The sequence below is a fragment of the Ranitomeya variabilis genome, chromosome 3 (assembly GCF_051348905.1).
Source record: "Ranitomeya variabilis isolate aRanVar5 chromosome 3, aRanVar5.hap1, whole genome shotgun sequence".
NCBI lineage: Eukaryota > Metazoa > Chordata > Amphibia > Anura > Dendrobatidae > Ranitomeya > Ranitomeya variabilis.
Window position 1 is genome coordinate 441,738,359 of NC_135234.1, and position 19,955 is coordinate 441,758,313.

Genomic DNA, 19,955 nt, shown 5'->3' on the forward strand with positions numbered 1-19,955 from the left:
TGGGCCCCTGTGCTCTGCCTGGGGCCCTATGCGCTGCCTGGGGCCCCGTGTGCTGCCTGAGGCCCCTGTGCACTGCCTGGGGCCCCTGTGCTCTTCCTAGGGCCAATCTGTGCTGCCTGGGGCCCTGTGTGCTGCCTGGGGCCCCTGTGCTCTTCCTAGGGCCCATCTGTGCTGCCTGGGGCCCTGTGTGCTGCCTGAGGCCCTTGTGTGCTGCCTGGAGCCCTTTGGGCTGCCTGGGGCCTTGTGGGCTGCCTGGGGCCCCTGTGTGCTGCCTGGGGCCCTGTGCGCTGCCTGGGGCCCTGTGTTCTGCCAGGGGCCCCGTGTGCTGCCTGAGGCCCCTGTGCGCTGCCTGGGGCCCTGTGGGCTGCCTGGGGTCCTGTGCGCTGCCTGTGGCCCCGTGCACTGCCTGGGGCCCTATGTGCTCCCTGGGGCCCCTGTGTGCTGCCTGGGGCCCTGTACTCTGCCAAGGGCCCTGTGCGTTGCCTGGTGCGCCTGTGTGCTGCCTGAGGCCCTTGTGTGCTGCCTGAGGCCCTTGTGTGCTGCCTGGAGCCCTTTGGGCTGCCTGGGGCCTTGTGGGCTGCCTGGGGCCCCTGTGTGCTGCCTGGGGCCCTGTGCGCTGCCTGGGGCCCTGTGTTCTGCCAGGGGCCCCGTGTGCTGCCTGAAGCCCCTGTGCGCTGCCTGGGGCCCTGTGGGCTGCCTGGGGTCCTGTGCGCTGCCTGTGGCCCCGTGCACTGCCTGGGGCCCTATGTGCTCCCTGGGGCCCCTGTGTGCTGCCTGGGGCCCTGTACTCTGCCAAGGGCCCTGTGCGTTGCCTGGGGCGCCTGTGTGCTGCCTGGGGCCCTATGTGCTGCCTGGGGCCTTGTGCGCTGCCTGGGGCCCCGTTTGCTGCCTGGGGCTCCATTATTGATTATATCACTCAATGGTTTTCAAAGGCTGAAAAATCTGATCCACAGCAGCTGGGGTATATTCTGACCTGGAGGGGTATAATCTGGACTAGTCCAATTTGTACCCCGGGGTATAGTTTGGGCAAGGCCAGAATATACCCGGGTTATAATCTGGCCTAGGCCACTTTATCCCCGGTTATATTCTGGGTGGGGGGGTTAATCTGGCCTGTTACAACGGTACCAAGATATATATCTTTTCTGTAAGACATAGACAGACACTTTTCCTTTGCACCAAGCGAGGTGCCAATACATGTTCACCAATAAAGCATGGTAATGGAAAGACATCATACTAGTTATTATCATTTAACCCACTTATACTGTTGATTAGTAAGTTTTGTGTCTGCACGTGCATCTAAGCAATATTCTATAATGCAGATGTGTGTTCTGTCATCTCCTAGCACAGGATCATACCATAGTATCTCAGGTAGTGATCATGCTGCTGGAGTCCAAATTGCATTATGGCTCCTTAAAAGGGTTGTCCACTATTTGGACAACTAATTACTCTACTTCCCCTTATAAAACAAAAATACCTTATATTCACCTCCTGTCCCGGCATCATTCACACCTCTTCTAGATGTCCGAGGTTCATCTGAAGGACGTGAGAGCACCACAGCCCAATATCGGCTGCTATTTGGCTGCCGGGCTCACATGGCATAACAATGTCGCTCAATCCTCAGGAAACTCGGCACTGACATTATTGCAACAGTGCAATCACAGGAGGCGAGTATAAGGCGTTTTATTTTACATTGGGAAATGTGGGATTTAAGAATGGGTTGCCCTATTAGTGGACAAATCCTTTAAGCATATACAGGGGTTGGACAAAATAATGGAAACACCTAACCTTTTGGCATCATAATCTTCGAACATGTTAGAAACATGCAAACCGTGACATATGGTAATGTTTTGTAGTTGATTATTTGTGTTACGTGATATGTGTATGCAAATTAACTGTTTGCTTTGCTGAATTGTAAGTACATTGATGAGAACCTGATACCAATGGCAGACCTCTCGGATTTTCAAAGAGTCCAAATTGTTGGTGCTCGTATGGCAGGCGCTAGTGTAACAGAAAGTGCCCGAATGCTTGGCGTGTTAAGAGGAAGAGGTACTGTCTCCAAAGTAATTACTGCGTTTGAAAGAGAAGGAAAAATGTCCACAGCAAAGCACAGGTCTGGCCGAACGTCGAAGTTGACTGAGAGAGACCGTCGGACTCTAAAGCAAATTGTGAGAAAGGATCGCAAGACCACGGCTCAGAAAATCACTGCTGAGCTCAATGAACACCTATAGAACCCAGTTTCCACGAAAACTGTTCGTCGGGAGCTGCACAAATCTGGCTTCCACGGAAGAGCTGCAATTAGAAAACAGCTGCTCTCAATGACAAATGTTTCCAAGCATTTAGAGTGGAGTAGAAACCTCCAGAATTGGTCCCTCGAGCAGTGGAAACGTGATATTCTCAGAAGAATCATCGTTTACCCTATTTCCGACCTCCGGCCTAGTGTACATTTGGAGATAGCCGAAAGAAGCATTCCATCCAGACTGCCTTCTCCCAACCGTAAAACATGGCGGAGGTTCTGTGATGATCTGGGGTGCTATTTCGTGGAGATCCATTAGGCGAATGATATCCCTTCATGGAAGAATTAACAGCTGAGATTATTTAGGCATTTTGGGCAACCAAGTGCATCCAATGGTTCAAGCACTGTTCCCGGAGGGGAACGCCATCTTTCAGGATGATAATGCACCAATTCATACAGCTAGAATCGTTCAAGCATGGCACGAGGAACATTCTAATGAAGTTGAGCATCTCATCTGGCCCCCTCAATCCCCAGACCTCAACATTATTAAGCATTTATGGTCGATTTGAGAGATTCAAGTTAGATGTCGATTTCCACTGCTATCGTCGCTCAAAGAACTGGAGGGTGTTTTAACTGCAGAATGGGCTAAAATTCCTTTGGAAACAATTCACACCATGTATGAACCCATACCTCGGAGAATTGAGGCTGTAATCACTGCAAAAGGTGGACCTACACCATATTAAACTAACTTTTGTTGATATTTCGAGGTGTTTCCATTATTTTGTCCAACCCCTGTATATATATATATATATATATATATATATATATATATATATATATATATATATATATATATATATATATATACAGTGCCTACAAGTAGTATTCAACCCCCTGCAGATTTAGCAGGTTTACACATTTGGAATTAACTTGGCATTGTGACATTTGGACTGTAGATCAGCCTGGAAGTGTGAAATGCACTGCAGCAAAAAAGAATGTTATTTCTTTGTTTATTTTTTTTTTAAATTGAGAAACGTTTTTTCAGAGCGTCATTTATTATTCAACCCCTCAACCCCCAGAATTCTGTTTGGTTCCCCTAAAGTATTAAGAAGTAGTTCAGGCACAAAGAACAATGAGCTTCACATGTTTGGATTAGTTATCTCTTTTTCCAGCCTTTTCTGACTATTTAAGACCCTCCCCAAACTTGTGAACAGCCCTCATACATGGTCAACATGGTAAAGACAAAGGAGCATTCCAAGGCCATCAGAGACAAGATCGTGGAGGGTCACAAGGCTTGCAAGGGGTACAAAACCCTTTCCAAGGAGTTGGGCCTACCTGTCTCCACTGTTGGGAGCATCATCCGGAAGTGGAAGGCTTATGGAACTACTGTTAGCCTTCCACGGCCTGGACAGCCTTTGAAAGTTTCCTCCCGTGCCGAGGCCAGGCTTGTCCGAAGAGTCAAGGCTAACCCAAGGACAACAAGGAAGGAGCTCCGGGAAGATCTCATGGCAGTGGGGACATTGGTTTCAGTCAATACCATAAGTAACGTACTCCACCGCAATGGTCTCCGTTCCAGACGAGCCCGTAAGGTACCTTTACTTTCAAAGCGTCATGTCAAGGCTCGTCTACAGTTTGCTCATGATCACTTGGAGGACTCTGAGACTGACTGGTTCAAGGTTCTCTGGTCTGATGAGACCAAGATCGAGATCTTTGGTGCCAACCACACACGTGACGTTTGGAGACTGGATGGCACTGCATACGACCCCAAGAATACCATCCCTACAGTCAAGCATGGTGGTGGCAGCATCATGCTGTGGGGCTGTTTCTCAGCCAAGGGGCCTGGCCATCTGGTCCGCATCCATGGGAAGATGGATAGCACGGCTTACCTGGAGATTTTAGCCAAGAACCTCCACTCCTCCATCAAGGATCTTAAGCTGGGTCGTCATTTCATCTTCCAACAAGACAACGACCCAAAGCACACAGCCAAGAAAACCAAGGCCTGGTTCAAGAGGCAAAAAATCAAGGTGTTGCAGTGGCCTAGTCAGTCTCCTGACCTTAACCCAATTGAAAACTTGTGGAAGGAGCTCAAGATTAAAGTCCACATGAGACACCCAAAGAACCTAGATAACTTGGAGAAGATCTGCATGGAGGAGTGGGCCAAGATAACTCCAGAGACCTGTGCCGGCCTGATCAGGTCTTATAAAAGACGATTATTAGCTGTAATTGCAAACAAAGGTTATTCCACAAAATATTAAACATAGGGGTTGAAGAATAATTGACCCACACTTTTAATTTATAAAAATTTAACTGAGCAACAAAACTTTTTGGTTTGTAAGATTTATGCATCTGTTAATAAATCCTGCTCTTGTTTGAAGTTTGAAGGCTCTAACTTATTTCCATCTTATTAAACCTGCAAAATCTGCAGGGGGTTGAATACTACTTTTAGGCACTGTATATATATATATATATATATATATATATATATACATATATATATTACACTATAGATATATGTAGAAATTTATGTAGCAAAAATTAGGGCAGCACGTTCTTTAATGAAAACTTAGAAAATGATTCCATTTCCATGATATGCCATGTTTCAGCTTTAACACTAAATAAACACTTGAGAAGGGCTCACTGCATACCTTGGGCACGGAATAAATAGTTTTCTAACTTTGAATGAGGAACGGGCTGCCTCAGATTTTGGTTACTTGTATTTTGGAGCCTGATTGCCATCAGGCAGAAGCAAGTTAGCATAATATTTTTACAAAAACAAAAATCTGAAAACAGTGTCAGTTAGAGATGGTGTGCTTGCTAGTTGCAAGTGACTGCACTGAGTTTCTACATTTCTTGTGCCATTCTTTTTGTGAAGCTGCAATTGTCTACTTCACAAATTGTGCATGTCAATTTGTATTACACATCTGTTTTGCCAACCAAACTTTACATTTGTGTATGTACAGTAACACCAATTCAGTGCCTTGTTGCAGGTGTTGGCTTTTTGGATGTGTAACTTCCTAGCATTTCTTATCATGTCATTTTTGAGAAGGAAGTTGAATTTTTTTCAAAATGTTTTCAAAATGTAGACATTTAACTCTGCATGTGTGTTTTTGCGCAAGTGTTTTAATAGTCCAATTTTTCAGCTGTACACTCGACATCTATACTGCGAACTGCTGCAAAATTTTGCTTTCTGTATGTGCACCTATCTGCATAGCATTTCTTACTACCTTCTTTTTGACAAGGGTTAAATAATTAGAGATGAAAAAATTATTATCAACTGGGATGTTGGTTAATACAGGATATTCGTCCATTTCTATAGCGAGATAACCCTGACATTAGAAAGGCTGTGTTTTTCCGTCAAAGAGATTGAGGTCTATAAGAACTGTATCAGACCCCTTCCAGAACAAGAAAAAACAAGGATTCAGCAATAGGGTATAGGTTGCTAAATATAAATTTTAATTCAAGTAGATAAAATGATATTGCGTCTGGCACTACCGCACTGTTAGGAAAGATCAATGCATTTTGACTTGTGTCTTAGTCAATAAGGAGGTGGTACAAATATATAGCATTTCTATTGAATCTGATTGGCTACATTGTAAAAGTAATTAACATGTATGCTAAATACAATAAAGTAATGTGGTTAAAAACAAATGTGAGAGACTGGAAATAGTACATATATGAATGAATTTGCAGATATAAAATTAAATGATGTCCTATGTTTAGACTATATATGTCTGAAACTGGAAAAAATGACCTTTAAGAGTAAATTCAATATTGGGTAATTAAATCATGTCTTGCGTTTAAGCCATATGTATAATAATAATAATAATAAATATTATTATTTGCGGATTCTACCAGAAATGTATTATCATCTGCGCAATTTCATTTGATTCTGATTAATTCACCATATGGAATATTATTAATGTGGAGTGTGAGAAAATGTTGCTGTCAAAATGGAATTACTAGCTGTGGGCTTTCTGTAGGGCATAATTGTTTCTAAAGAAAAGAAAAATAAACCAGCTCACCCGTGATGCATTAGTTGAGCTTCGGGAGCACGGACCCCCATAATTGTTTCTCCATGATTAGTTTTATTGCCAAAAAGCTGTAGGGCTAGAAAATTTATACTGTTTTTTTTGGTAAGATAGGTACATTTGAAATTAAAATTGTTCCTGTTGATATAGTCGCTGTGTACAACAGGGAAGGAGGTCATCAATGAAGCGGCCATACCAAATTATGTGTGGGCTGTGAATATTATCATTATACAGAAAAAGCTCTTCCCATCTAGACATAACAATATTGGCTAGGAATGGTAAGAATGTAGCACCCATGCTAACTCCAATCTTTTGCAAGAAGTATCTGTTATCAAAACTGAAGAAGTTATGGTTGAGAAGAAAATGGACTGCAGAAATCAAAAACTCTTTTGTTTCAATGTCATAATTACTAAAGGTGTCCAAGTGGTATAACAAGCTAGACAGGGCAACAGAGTGGGGAATAGATGGGTAGAGCCCCACTAAATCGCAGAAGAGCCAAGCGTATTGATTGGACCAAAGAAAGTTGTCAAAAATAGTAGTAACATATTTAAAATCCCTGATATAGCTGGGTGTTTTCTGAACTAGAGATTGTAGGTAGTGATCCACCCAGTTGCTAAACAGAGAATCTTACTGGATGTTTATGTTAGATACACAAATCCCATATGGCTTAAATATGATTTAAGTCATGATTTAATTACTCAGTATTGAATTTACTCTTAAAGGTAATTTTTTCCAGTATATATACCGTATTTTTCTGACCATAAGACGCACTTTTTTTCCTCCAAATTTGGGAGGAAAGTGTGGATGCGTCTTATGGTGGGGATGCAGCATGTGGGGAGGGGGGCAGCAGCAAGGGGGATCACACTGTGATCCCACTTCAGGAGGCAGAAAAATGTCCTCGCTGCCCGGAATCAGCGCTGGGGAAACCATGTGGTCCCGATGATTAAGTGCAGTGAATATTCATTAGCTGCTTCCCCGCCCACCTATCAGCTGAGAGGTGAGCCGGGAGCAGCAAATGAATACTGCACTTAAGCAGGGACACACATGGTTTCCCCAGCGCTGGATTCCTGCAGCAGCTGGGGAGATCTGTGTGTCCGGGGGAGGAGAAGGCAACAGCAGGGGCCAGGGGAGAGGAGAACGCTGCATACCTGCCTGGGCTGGACGCTGAGTCCTGTGCACAAGGAGGACCTGTGTGATGTCAGAAGTGGGCGGGCTGGAGCATCACATGGCAGCACAGAGCCCTCCCTCTTCTTGAAATCATCACAGGTCCTTCAGACTCCCCACTAGAATCTGCAGGCTTCCTCTTATAACCTGTGCTGTGGAAAGGCAACAAGAGGGAGGGCTCTGTGTGTGCAGTCATGGGATGCTTTTACCTCACCACAGTGGCTGGCTGGCTGCCACAATTAAGAGGTTAGTCTTTACAAAACACAATAAAGCACTCTGCCACTCCTTTGGTGAACTATAACTCCCAGCATGTCATAATATCTGCAGGACATGCTGGGAGTTATAGTTCTCCCATTGGATTTTAAAACAGCACTCCAGTGTTATTTTGCAGTGCTGGAGTGGTGCTTTCAATATAAGCCCTGTGCCCCCATTCTTATACTCACCCTCCAGCGTCTTCATATAGTACTTCACAGACACCACACTGGTCCCGCAGCTTCCAACATAATATCATACTATTACATACAATAGTATGTTATTTATGTTATTAAATATTTTACCACATTTTTTTTGCTTCAAATATTTTTTTCCCTATTTTCCACCTCTAAAATCTGGGTGTGCCTTATAGTCCGGTGCGTCTTATAGTCCGAAAAATACGGTAGCCCAGATATAGTCCAAATATAGGACATCATTTAATTTTTTATCTTCAAATTCATTCACATATGTACTATTTCCATTTTTTGTCAAATTTGTTTTTAACCACGTTACTTTATTGTATTTAACATATATGTTAACTACTTTTACAGTGCAACCAATCAGATTAATTAGAAATGCTATATATTTGGACAACCTCCTTACCGAGTTAGATAATGATTAAGACGCAAGTTGAAACAAGTTGATCTTTCCGAACAGTGTGTTAGTGCCAGACACAATATGTAGTGTTCATTTTATCTACTCAGATTAAAAGTTAATTTTTAGAAACCTCCTGTTAGGTGTCGAGTTCCGGCCGCTGCACAGGGGGAATATCGAACCATGTCTACTGCGGTGTCCCATTCTCCTCCAGCCGTAGTGGAACCTGCTCAGCAGAGACATAGATCCCAGCATCTGGCTCAAGCGGATACTGTGCGCTTGGTTACTGCTGCCTTTCCAGGCTCTGCCTTTGTAACCAGCACTGATCAGCAGCAAGCAGGCGTTTCTGGGACTAAGTCCAGCTTTTCCCATACTGAGCATGCCCACGGGACGACCTCCAATTGGAGGTCAGGGGTCACATGCTCAGGTCCTGTTGTGGCTCCTATTGGACCATCTGGAAGGTCCTGGAGAGCTACTTCTATAAAAGGTTCGCATAGCCGCTCGGCCATGCGCTAGTATAAACTTGATAACGTGTGTGTGTAGATGGATGTATGTTGATGGATGAAAGCTTCTTAATCATTCCCATTCCTTGTGTTGATGACTGCTCGAGAATGGTGGAAGCTACCTAGCGCCCAACAGTGCAACCTGCACACTTTGCACACATTTCAGTGTCTAATCGCAGTGCCCGCTTGTACGGCACCGTGTGCAATCAGTGCGCTTTCCTGACAGCCGGTCAGTGTAGGGTGAGAACTCCCTCTTGGACTCAGCATCTGACTCAGAGAGTCCTCAGGCACAGGCTCAAAAGCCATCGAGGGTCAGAGCGAGTCCAATCACCAGTTTAGTGGGGGTGATTCATAGGGATCCCACTAGTGTCTTTCAGCTGCACCCTGTGACTGCTAACAGGGCGCAGCGTATTAACGGCGACTCTGTGAAGCAACAGAGTTCGCTTCTGTTCACACTGGGTGAGGTCTAACCCACATGTGAGCAAGCGTCCATCTGCCATTACTCAGCAGCAGGTGTCATCTCTGCATGGTGGACCCCGGACTGCGAACGCACCTCATATTATTATTTGGTGTGTTCCACCAGTCTTAACACCTCCACCCCATCGCTGTGTCCTTGTTTTTTTCCTTTTCATTCTGCTGTAGTTGCCTCACCCTGATCCTCGTGAGGCGTTGGTTTGCGCCGGGGCGCATGCACACCCATGCTGGTAAGCATGGCAGTTGGAGCACCTGTGATTCATGGTAAATTTATTCGCTGCGAATGAATATTTGGGAAAAAATCCCAGAATTTCAAAAGGTTCCACCATCTCTAACAGATTATCACTGTTGTATAGCAATTTTAAAGGGGACCTTTGAACAGATTCATGTTAACTAACCACAATCACTGGCTGTGCAAGTTCAGCAGAGGATGTCTTACTCTAAAACATTACTGCTTTCCAGAGTAACATTTTTAAAATCTGGACAGAAACTGTGTCTTAGCTATCTAATCCAAGGCCAGTCACTGGTCGACTTCATCACACTTTACTCCAGTACACTGACAGTCAAAGGAATCAGGATGGTGAGAAGTTATCAGGCACCTGCCTCAAACTTGTCAAATACGATGAATAGTGTACATTCGGCTGTCCAAAATATGTCTACTTTGGAACTCCACAGCATTTCAAAGTAAAATATACCTGCCTACTATCACGCAGTCGATGTCATATTCATGCTGGACATTTGTTCAGGCAGCATAACAGGTTCCCTTTAAAAGGGTTGTCTTGTCTACAATGACAAGTCTGCAGTCACTCTGTGTGAATGCAGACATGTGAATTCTCCAAGCGCAGGTACTGTGGTGTCTGCACCAGGAACGGCGGTCAAGTATACAATATGCATACTCCCAGCCACAATCTGACGAGTAGACGTGACCTCAATACACCCTGGACACTTGTAGCAAGGCTGGGCCCACTAGCCACACATAGTGACTGCAGACTTGTCATTCTAGACCAGACAATCCCTTTAATGATGGGGTTTCAATAACTCGGGTAAAACCATTGTTCTTCGGAAGTATTATAATTTCCGGTCATTTTGTCACGTGTTACAACTGTACTCATTGTGTGCAAACTGTATTACATTAAATTTCCTCTAGGTATTACAAATCCAATTAAGGGTATGTTTCCACGTTCAGGATGGCCGGCGGTATCGCCGCAGCGGCGAAGCCGCTCGGCGCTAAGCCCCGCCCCCTTTCTGGGACGCGATCATGCCGGATGTGTTAACTCTTCACATCCGGGATGATCGCTCTCTCCCATAGCGCCCTGTGATATGCCTTGCGGGGACGCTGCGTCCCTGCAAGGTGTACGGACATGCTGCGATCTGAAAAGACGCGCAGCATGTCCGGAGTCGCAGAGCCGCCGCGTGCAGGTTTCCACGCATAGTGGAGACGGGATTTCATAAAATCCCCTCCACTATGCTGGAACATCTGGACGCTGCTTGTTTGACGCTGCAGCTCTGTGCAGCGTCAAACAAGCAGCGTTTCCTGACCGTGGAAACATACCCTAATTGTTTAGAATAAAATTATTTATTCCTTATTTCTAGCAAACATTCTTATTATTAGTGAAGAATATGGTGCCGAATTGTACAGGGGAAATATAGTCTACATTTGCAAGTCTACTGATGAGAATTGCAATGTTTGGTGTAAATGAAGACTGAATATATCATTTATGTCCATTATGCTTTAAAAACCTGCAATATCCAGCACATTTCAAACTGCGGCAAAACATTATTTCAAGTTATGCTGGTTTTGCACGTTAAAGAAGCACGTCTGAAAAGTTGTAAAGCATATTAAGCCATCAAAATCTAATCATCACAATAAAGTTGATATCTCTCTACTGGTATTTTATTTCCTACATGTCTCTTTTTATGTCATTTTAGACAGCATTGCCAACAATTTACAGAAATAGAAAATATTGGGAATCACTATTCAGTCCAAATTCAGCAGTGTTTAACACACTGCCAGAATGCAAAATATATATACGCATCAGATACATTAATTTTACAGTACTTAAAATATTTAGAATTAAGTCAATAAATAAACAAAACACATATAGTCAATTTATTTAAAAGCTCAGAAAATAATTAATTCCTACATATATAGAGTTGCTTGTGAAAGTCCAAACCCCCCCCACCTTGGCATTTTTCGTGTTCTGCAACTTCACATCGTGGAATTTTATGTTTTTTTTAGGGGTTGCATGTAAAGAAAATGCCTACAACTGTGAACATTTGCTTTCTTTTTATTGTGAAGCAATCAACAACTAGGGCAAAATAACTGTAAACTTCAGTGTGCATAACTATTCACCTCCCTAAAGTCAGTACTTTGTAGAGCCTCCTTTTGCGTCAATTACAGCTGCAAGTCGGTTTGGATAAGTCTCTATGAGCTTTCCACATCTTGCCACTGGGATTTTTGCCCGTTCCGCAAGTCAAAACTGCTCCAGCTCCTTCAAGTTAGATGGTATCCGCTGGTGAACAGCAATCTTCAAGTTTGACCACAGATTCACAATTGGATTAAAGTCTGAGTTTTGACAAGGCCACTCCAGAACATTTACTCATTTCCACTTAAATGACTCGTGTTGCTTTAGCAGTATGCTTTGGGTCATTGTCTTGATGGAATGTGACCCTCCGTCCAAGTCTCAAATCACTGACAGACAAAATGGTTTTGCTCAAGAATATCCTGGTATTTCGCACCATCCATCTTCCCCTTGACTCAGACTATTTTCCCTGTCCCTACTGCCGATACACTTCCCCACAACATGATGCTGCCCCTACCATATTTCACTGTGAGGATGGTGTTCTTGGGGTGATGAGCTGTGTTGGTTTGGCACCAGACATAGCTTTTTGGTGGCCAAAAACTTCAATTTTGGTCTCATCTGACCACAGCACCATCCTCCATTCACTTGGGGAGTCTCCCATATGTATTTTGGCAAACTCAAGATGAGACTTACAATTTTTGCGTGTAAGTAAAGGCTTTTCTCCAGCCACTCTTCCATAAAGACAATGTCTATAGAGTGTACGGCTTATTGTGGTTGTATGGACAGATACTCCAGTCTCTGCTTGGGAACTCTGCAGCTCTATCAGGGTTACCTTTGTCCCTAACTTGTTTGCAGATCTCCCTGGTCCTCATGGAGTTGTTTGGTTAGTGGTGCCTCTCGCTTAATGGTGCTTTTACATAGCGCAGCATGACCAGACCAGTCTGCAGGGCGATGACGTCAGTGACAAGCAGAGTAGAACAGCGCTGGACACCGGAGAAAGCATAGGTAGGTGAGTATATTAACCCCTTAAGCCCCAAGGGTGGTTTGCCCGTTTATGACCGGGCCAATTTTTACAATTCTGACCACTGTCCCTTTATGAGGTTATAATTCTAGAACGCTTCAATGGATCCTGATGATTCTGACATTGTTTTCTTGTGGCATATTGCACTTCATGATAGTGGTAACATTTCTTCGATAAAACTTGCGTTTATGTGTGAAAAAAATGGAAATTTGACAAAAATTTTGAAAATTTCGTAATTTTCCAACTTTGAATTTTTATGCCCTTAAATCAGAGATATGTCACACAAAAAACTTAATAAGTAACATTTCCCACATGTTTACTTTACATCAGCACAATTTTGGAACCAAAATTAATTTTTGTTAGGGAGTTATAAGGGTTAAAAGTTGACCAGCAATTTCTCATTTTTACAACACCACTTTTTTTAGGGACCACATCCCATTTGAAGTCATTGTGAGGGGTCTATATGATAGAAAATAACCAAGCATGATACCATTCTACAAACTGCACCCCTCAAGGTGCTCAAAACCACATTCAAGAAGTTTATTAATCCTTCAGGTGTTTCACATGAATTTTTGGAATGTTTAAATCAAAATGAACATTTAACTTTTTTTCACACAAAATATAATTTAGCTCCAATTTGATTTATTTTACCAAGGGTAACAGGAGAAAATGGACCCCAAAAGTTGTTGTACAATTTGTCCTGAGTACACATGGCAGAGCTCGGAAGTAAAGGAGCGCTATTTGACTTTTCAATGCAAAATTGACTGGAATTGAGATGGGACGCCATGTTGCGTTTGGAGAGCCAATGATGTGTCTAAACATTGAAACCCCCTACAAGTGTCACCATTTTGGAAAGTAGACCCCCTAAGGAACTTACCTAGAGAACTTTGAATTCCCAAGTGTTTCACTACAGTTTATAACGCAGAGCCGTGAAAATAAAAATTATTTTTTTTTCCCACAAAAATTATTTTTAGCCCCCAGTTTTGTATTTTCCCAAAGGTAACAGGAGAAATTGCACCACAAAAGTTATTCAATTTGTCTTGAGTACGCTGATACCCCATATGTGGGGGGAACCACCGTTTGGGCACATGGTAGAGCTCAGGAAGGGAAGGAGCGCCATTTGGAATGCAGACTTAGATGGAATGGTCTGCAGGCGTCACATTGCGTTTGTAGAGCCCCTAATGTACCTAAACAGTAGAAACCCCCCACAAGTGACCCCATATTAGAAACTAGACCCCCCAAGGAACTTATATAGATGTGTTGTGAGAACTTTGAACCCTCAAGTGTTTCACTACAGTTTATAACGCAGAGCCGTGAAAATAAAAAATCATATTTTCCCACAAAAATTGTTTTTTAGCCCCCCAATTTTTTTTCCCAAGGGTAACAAGAGAAATTGGACCCCAAAAGTTGTTGTCCAATTTGTCCTGAGTACGCTGATACCCCATATGTCGGGGTAAACTCCTGTTTGGGCGCACGGGAGAGCTCGGAAGGGAAGGAGCACTGTTTACTTTTTCAACGCAGAATTAGCTGGAATTGAGATTGGACGCCATGTCGCGTTTGGAGAGCCCCTGATGTTCCAACAGTGGAAACCCCCAATTCTAACTGAAACCCTAGCCCCAACCCTAACCCTAGCCCCAGCCCTAGCCCTAACCCTAGCCTTAACCCTAACCCTAGCCCTAATCCTAACCCTAACCCTAGCTTTAACCCTAGCCCTAACCCTAACACTAGCCCTAACCCTAGCCCTAATCCTAACCCTAGTCCTAACCCTAATGGGAAAATGGAAATAAATAAATTTTTTAAATTTTATTATTTTTCCCTAACCAAGGGGGTGATGAAGGGGGGTTTGATTTACTTTTATAGCTTTTTTTAGCGGATTTTTATGATCAACAGCCGTCACAGACTAAAAGATGCTTTTTATTGCAAAAAATAGTTTTTGCGTCTCCACATCTTGAGAGCTATAATTTTTCCATATTTTGGTCCACAGAGTCATGTGAGGTCTTGTTTTTTGCGGGACGAGTTGACGCTTTTATTGGTAACATTTTCAGGCACGTGACTTTTTTGATCGCTTTTTATTCCGATTTTTGTGAGGCAGAATGACCAAAAACCAGCTATTCATGAATTTCTTTTTGGGGGGGCGTTTATACCATTCCACGTTTGGTAAAATTGATAAAGCAGTTTTATTGTTTGGGTCAGTACAATTACAGCGATACCTCATTTATATAATTTTTTATGTTTTGTTGGTGCTTTTATACGATAAAAACTATTTTATAGAAAAAATAATTATTTTTGCATCGCTTTATTGTGAGAACTATAACTTTTTAATTTTTTTGCTGATGATGCTGTATGGCAGCTCGTTTTTTGCGGGACAAGATGATGTTTTCAGCGGTACCATGGTTATTTATATCCGTATTTTTGATCTCGTGTTATTCCACTTTTTGTACGGCGGTATGATAATAAAGCGTTTTTTACCTCTTTTTTTTTTTACCGCGTTCATTGAAGGGGTTAACTAGCGGGACAATTTTATAGGTGGGGTCGTTACGGATGTGGCGATGCTAAATATGTGTACTTTTATTGTTTTTTTATTATTATTTAGATAAAGAAATGTATTTATGGGAACAATATTTTTTTTTTTTTGGCTGGTAAGCCACCTCCCTACACGACCCGGATGCAGCCCCGCGGCCATTTTGGATCCGGGCCTGCTGCAGGGAGAAGAAGGTAGGAGACCCTCGGAGCAACGCGATCACATCGCATCGCTCCGAGGGTCTCAGGGAAGCACGCAGGGAGCCCCCTCCCTGCACGATGCTTCCCTATGTTTGATCGCAGTGTTCCGGGGTTAATGTGCCAGGGGTAGTCCATGAACGCTCCTGGCACATAGTGCCGGATGTCAGCTGCGATAGTCAGCTGATACCCGGCCGCGATCGGCCGTGCTCCCCCCGTGAGCACGGCCGATCGCATATGACGTACTATCCCGTCACTGGGCATTTAGTCCCAGGTCACCTCGACGGGATAGTACGTCATATGGGATTAAGGGGTTAATACACTCACACTACATTACATGCATACACACATTTAATGAGTAAAAAAAATCATGGGAGTTAATCAATTAACTCACATGCACAATCAATTGTCTCACATGCACAATTCAATTTGTGTCAAATTAATCATCATATAATATCATCATATTCTGGCATACACATCATGTTAAATTTGGAATAACTGAACTGATATGAATTAATAAATAATTACATTTGGAACTTTTTCCCTTACACAGTTATTGATTACTGATTTCTGATTGCCTTCCTTGGGTCCATCCTTAAATGTTTGTTGAGACTTAGTATCAATCTACAGAACATATGCTTAGCACCTTTTAATTGCATCTTAAATTGTGCTGCCATCAAGAGCACATTTCGAAATTTGCACTTTAAATGTGGTTGCGAGATCTTTGGGATCCATTATATATTTAGAAACTGGGCTCAAAGGTAATTTGTGAGCAACTTCAATCCTGATAGCTGGCACATATAAACACATGTTTTGCACCAAAGTGTTTGTGATTTGGCAAACATTTTGAACACAACCATTCATTGCACAATTTTCTTAAGTCATCAAAGTATCTCTTTCTTCAATGACTTCAGCCATATGAGGCTAGTTATATCCCCAATTACCGTATTTAACTACTGCACTCTTGATTTTCCTTTATTTGTTTCAAGCATCCACAAATATTGTCTGTAACGTTCAACATTATGGCTGGGGCTTGCAGCGACCAACTGACATCTTCATGTGGGCAAATTTCACTATGTGCCGCTGCTGCAGGATCATCTAGGAAACTTTACATGTGCGACAGGTGTTGCGGCCAAAGTCACCATGTAGCTCTAGTCTATTTCTTACCTTGTGGACTGCTTTTGTCATTAGCTGCATAACAGTGGTCAATGAGAGGCATTATTAAGTAATCCCATTTGCTGCAGTAGTTGCTTAACATCAGTGGACTACCAGATGAAATTGTCTTCTCAATTGGTGCCAATACATTGCTTCCTTGCCTAATCACAAATAAAGATATGACATGCAAATTTAAAATAAAGTAGAATTTTTTTTGTAGAAATTCTTAGAATCTAATTCATTATTTCATAAACATGTATTGCATATGTTGCAAGTTTTGTGTGAAACGAAGACATTGTATATTATATCTAGCTTTAAAAAAAGGCCTAAAATATGAAGGCGATGTATAACATGAGTGAATCAAAAGATTGTATCTGCACCAAAATGATATCATTAAGAACGTTAGCTTGGCACGCAAAAAATAAGCCCTCACCAAACCCGAAAACATGAAACATGGAGACGCTACGGGTATTGGAAAATGGCGCAATTTATTTTATTTTTTTGAGTTTTGAACTTTTTTTCACCACTAAGATAAAAAAGAACCTAGTCATGTTTGGCATCTATGAACTTGTAATCACGTGGAGAATCATAATGGCTGGTCAGTTTTAGCATTTAGTGAAATTGGTAAAAAAAAATTCAAAAAACAATTGTGGAATTGCACTTTTTTTGCAATTTCACCACACTTGGAAGTTTTTTCCAGGTTTTCTAGTACAAGACATGGAAAATCCAATAGAGTCATTCAAAAGTACAACTCGACCTGCAAAAAACAAACCCTCAACATGGCCATATTGAAGGAAAAGTAAAAACGATAGGGCCGTGGGAAGAAGAGGAGCAAAAATGGAAACGCAAAAACGAAAATACCACTGGCCCTTAAGGGGTTAAAAAAGTGGACAACCATTTTAATGAGAAGAAACAAAGCATGGTGGCCACTTCATTCCACCCCCAGCTTTGTTTTCTGGATTAGTGGACCCCCATCAATACCACCAATTTTACTTAGGTTGCTCATTCACTTGAAAAGCCTTGTAATGTGAGCATCACACAATTTTAATAATGTCTTCAGCTAAAAAATGAAATTTCAATGCAGCAAGTGTTTTTCCATTACTGCTTTGTAATAAGAAATCCGCTCCCTAGAGGACTTTGCTGTAATAATGAAACTGAAAACAATTGCATGCATTGCTATTTTTTATTTTTCTTTACTCGAATGATTCCATCTTACCGAGCTTGGAGATTTATAGAAGATAATAGCTTTCCTGGGGAGGTCTCTAGGATTTCCTGAACCCACATTTCTCCACTGAAACATGGATCTATCAATACAACCGGGCGCTGCCAAGAAAAGTAAAGTATAGCTGCATTCTCCATCTGCTGAGAAGTCCAGTCTGCAGGAGAAAATCATATTTTTATTGAGCTGATGTCCAATACCAGGTTTTCTGCCCATATTTTGGCTCAGTCACAAGGTCACCACCTGCCTAACAACAAGGTGAGCCAAGCACAATAATGATATGAAGACATCTAATTGAATAAAATTCACACCACAGAACATTAACAATTTTGATAAGACACTGAAAAATAATAAAAAACAAGAAACATACATTTTTAATGATATAACGATACAATTACAATAAATCACAACTATAAAAAATAATGCAAACAAATAAATAAAACAAATCATGTGACACTATTTCTTATTTAATAGGAAGTCTAGCTATTATTGTTCATAATGTCGCAACTGTTGTTGGAATACCCATGGCTAGGGGCTTCCTTCCTTGTCCCTAATGCTAGGGGCGCCATAGCTATACCTGCTTCCAGATTACTTCTGATGGTAAAGACGCCTGGGCCACGTACCTTGCTGAACTCCTGAATCAGCCCTTTATCTGTCCCCCTCCTCCACCCAGGGAAGTGGGGAGTAATAGTGTATGTATATACACAAACTAGACTAACAAGAGAAGACATACAGGGATACATGAAAATACCAAACATACAAATATGCGCTGAAAGACAACACAGAAAAACACCAGAGAAAAAAGGAAGGAAAACTAAATAGAAGAGGATGAGGATTTGTACACAGCCGAAACACTAAGCAATAGTCACAGATCAACACTCCAAATGCCTCTACCAACAACCGATACCTCCACTCAACAACAGGCAGTATAAGGCCGGCCTCACACTCAGCATATGTAAATACGGTCCATTTTTTACGGCCGTAATACGCAGAAAAGTCCACAAAATAGTGGTTCGTATGTCATCCGTAGGCAGGGTGTGTCAGCGTATTTTGCGCATGGCATTCTCCGTATGTAATCCGTATGGCATCCGTACTGCGATATTTTCTCGCAGGCTTGCAAAACCAACATCTAATGGATTTATGTGCTCAAATGTTCGTTAAAACATATATACAGTATATATATATATATATATATATATATATATATATATATATATGTCATTGAAACACATATATATATATATTCTGTATTTATATTTAATTCAGCGCGATATATGTGAAAAGCCGGTAATTCAATTGCCGGCTTCTCATTTCTCCTTCCCAAACCCGACAGGATATGAGACATGGTTTACATACAGTAAACCATCTCATATCCCCTTTTTTTTTTTGCATATTCCACACTACTAATGTTTGTAGTGTGTATGTGCAAAATTTGGGTGCTGTAGCTGCTAAAATAAAGGGTTAAATGGCGGAAAAAATTGTCGTGGGCTCCCGCGCAATTTTCTCCGCCAGAATGGTAAAGCCAGTGACTGAGGGCAGATATTAATAGCCAGGAGAGGGTCCATGGTTATTGGCCCCCCCATGGCTACAAACATCTGCCCCCAGCCACCCCAGAAAAAGGCACATCTGGAAGATGTGCCTATTCTGGCACTTGGCCACTCTCTTCCCACTCCCGTGTAGCGGTGGGATATGGGGTAATGAAGGGTTAATGTCACCTTGCTATTGTAAGGTGACATTAAGCCAGATTAATAATGGAGAGGCGTCAATTATGTCACCTATCCATTATTAATCCAATTGTATGAAAGGGTTAAAAAACACACACATTATTAAAAAGTATTTTAATGAAATAAACACACAGGTTGTTTTAATATTTTATTGCTCTCTCAATCCACCTGAAGACCCTCGCTTGGCAAAATAATAAACCAACAATATACATACCTTCTGTTGATCTGTCACGTCCCACGAAGTAAATCCATCTGAAGGGGTTAAATCATTTTACAGGCAGGAGCTGTGCTAAAGCACTCGCTCGTGCCTGTAAACCCCGGGTGCTGAAAGGAAAGCTGGGTGATCTGTACTTACATTGAGTCACGGTGAGGCGCCCTCTGCTGGATGAACTCATATGAACTCGAGCGTGGGAACTTTTCCAAGGCTCCAGTTCATGAGGACATCCAGCAGAGGGCGCCTCACCGCGACTCAATGTAAGTACAGATCACCCAGCTTTCCTTTAAGCACCCGGGGTTTACAGGCACGAGCGAGTGCATTAGCACAGCTCCTGCCTGTAAAATGATTTA

The 19,955-nt window shown here is 42.3% G+C and overlaps 1 protein-coding gene across 1 annotated transcript in view; it reads right to left on the minus strand.

Annotated features, from left to right (window-relative positions):
• The window catches only part of LOC143816267 (uncharacterized), a 657,854-nt gene that overhangs the window by 405,959 nt on the left and 231,940 nt on the right, over positions 1 to 19,955 (minus strand). The window contains exons 31-32 of the mRNA XM_077296442.1: positions 17,662 to 17,821; positions 16,458 to 16,606 (exon numbers count right to left, since the gene is read on the minus strand). Of these exons, the coding sequence (XP_077152557.1) occupies positions 16,458 to 16,606; positions 17,662 to 17,821 (309 nt within the window). The remainder of the gene's footprint in view (positions 1 to 16,457; positions 16,607 to 17,661; positions 17,822 to 19,955) is intronic.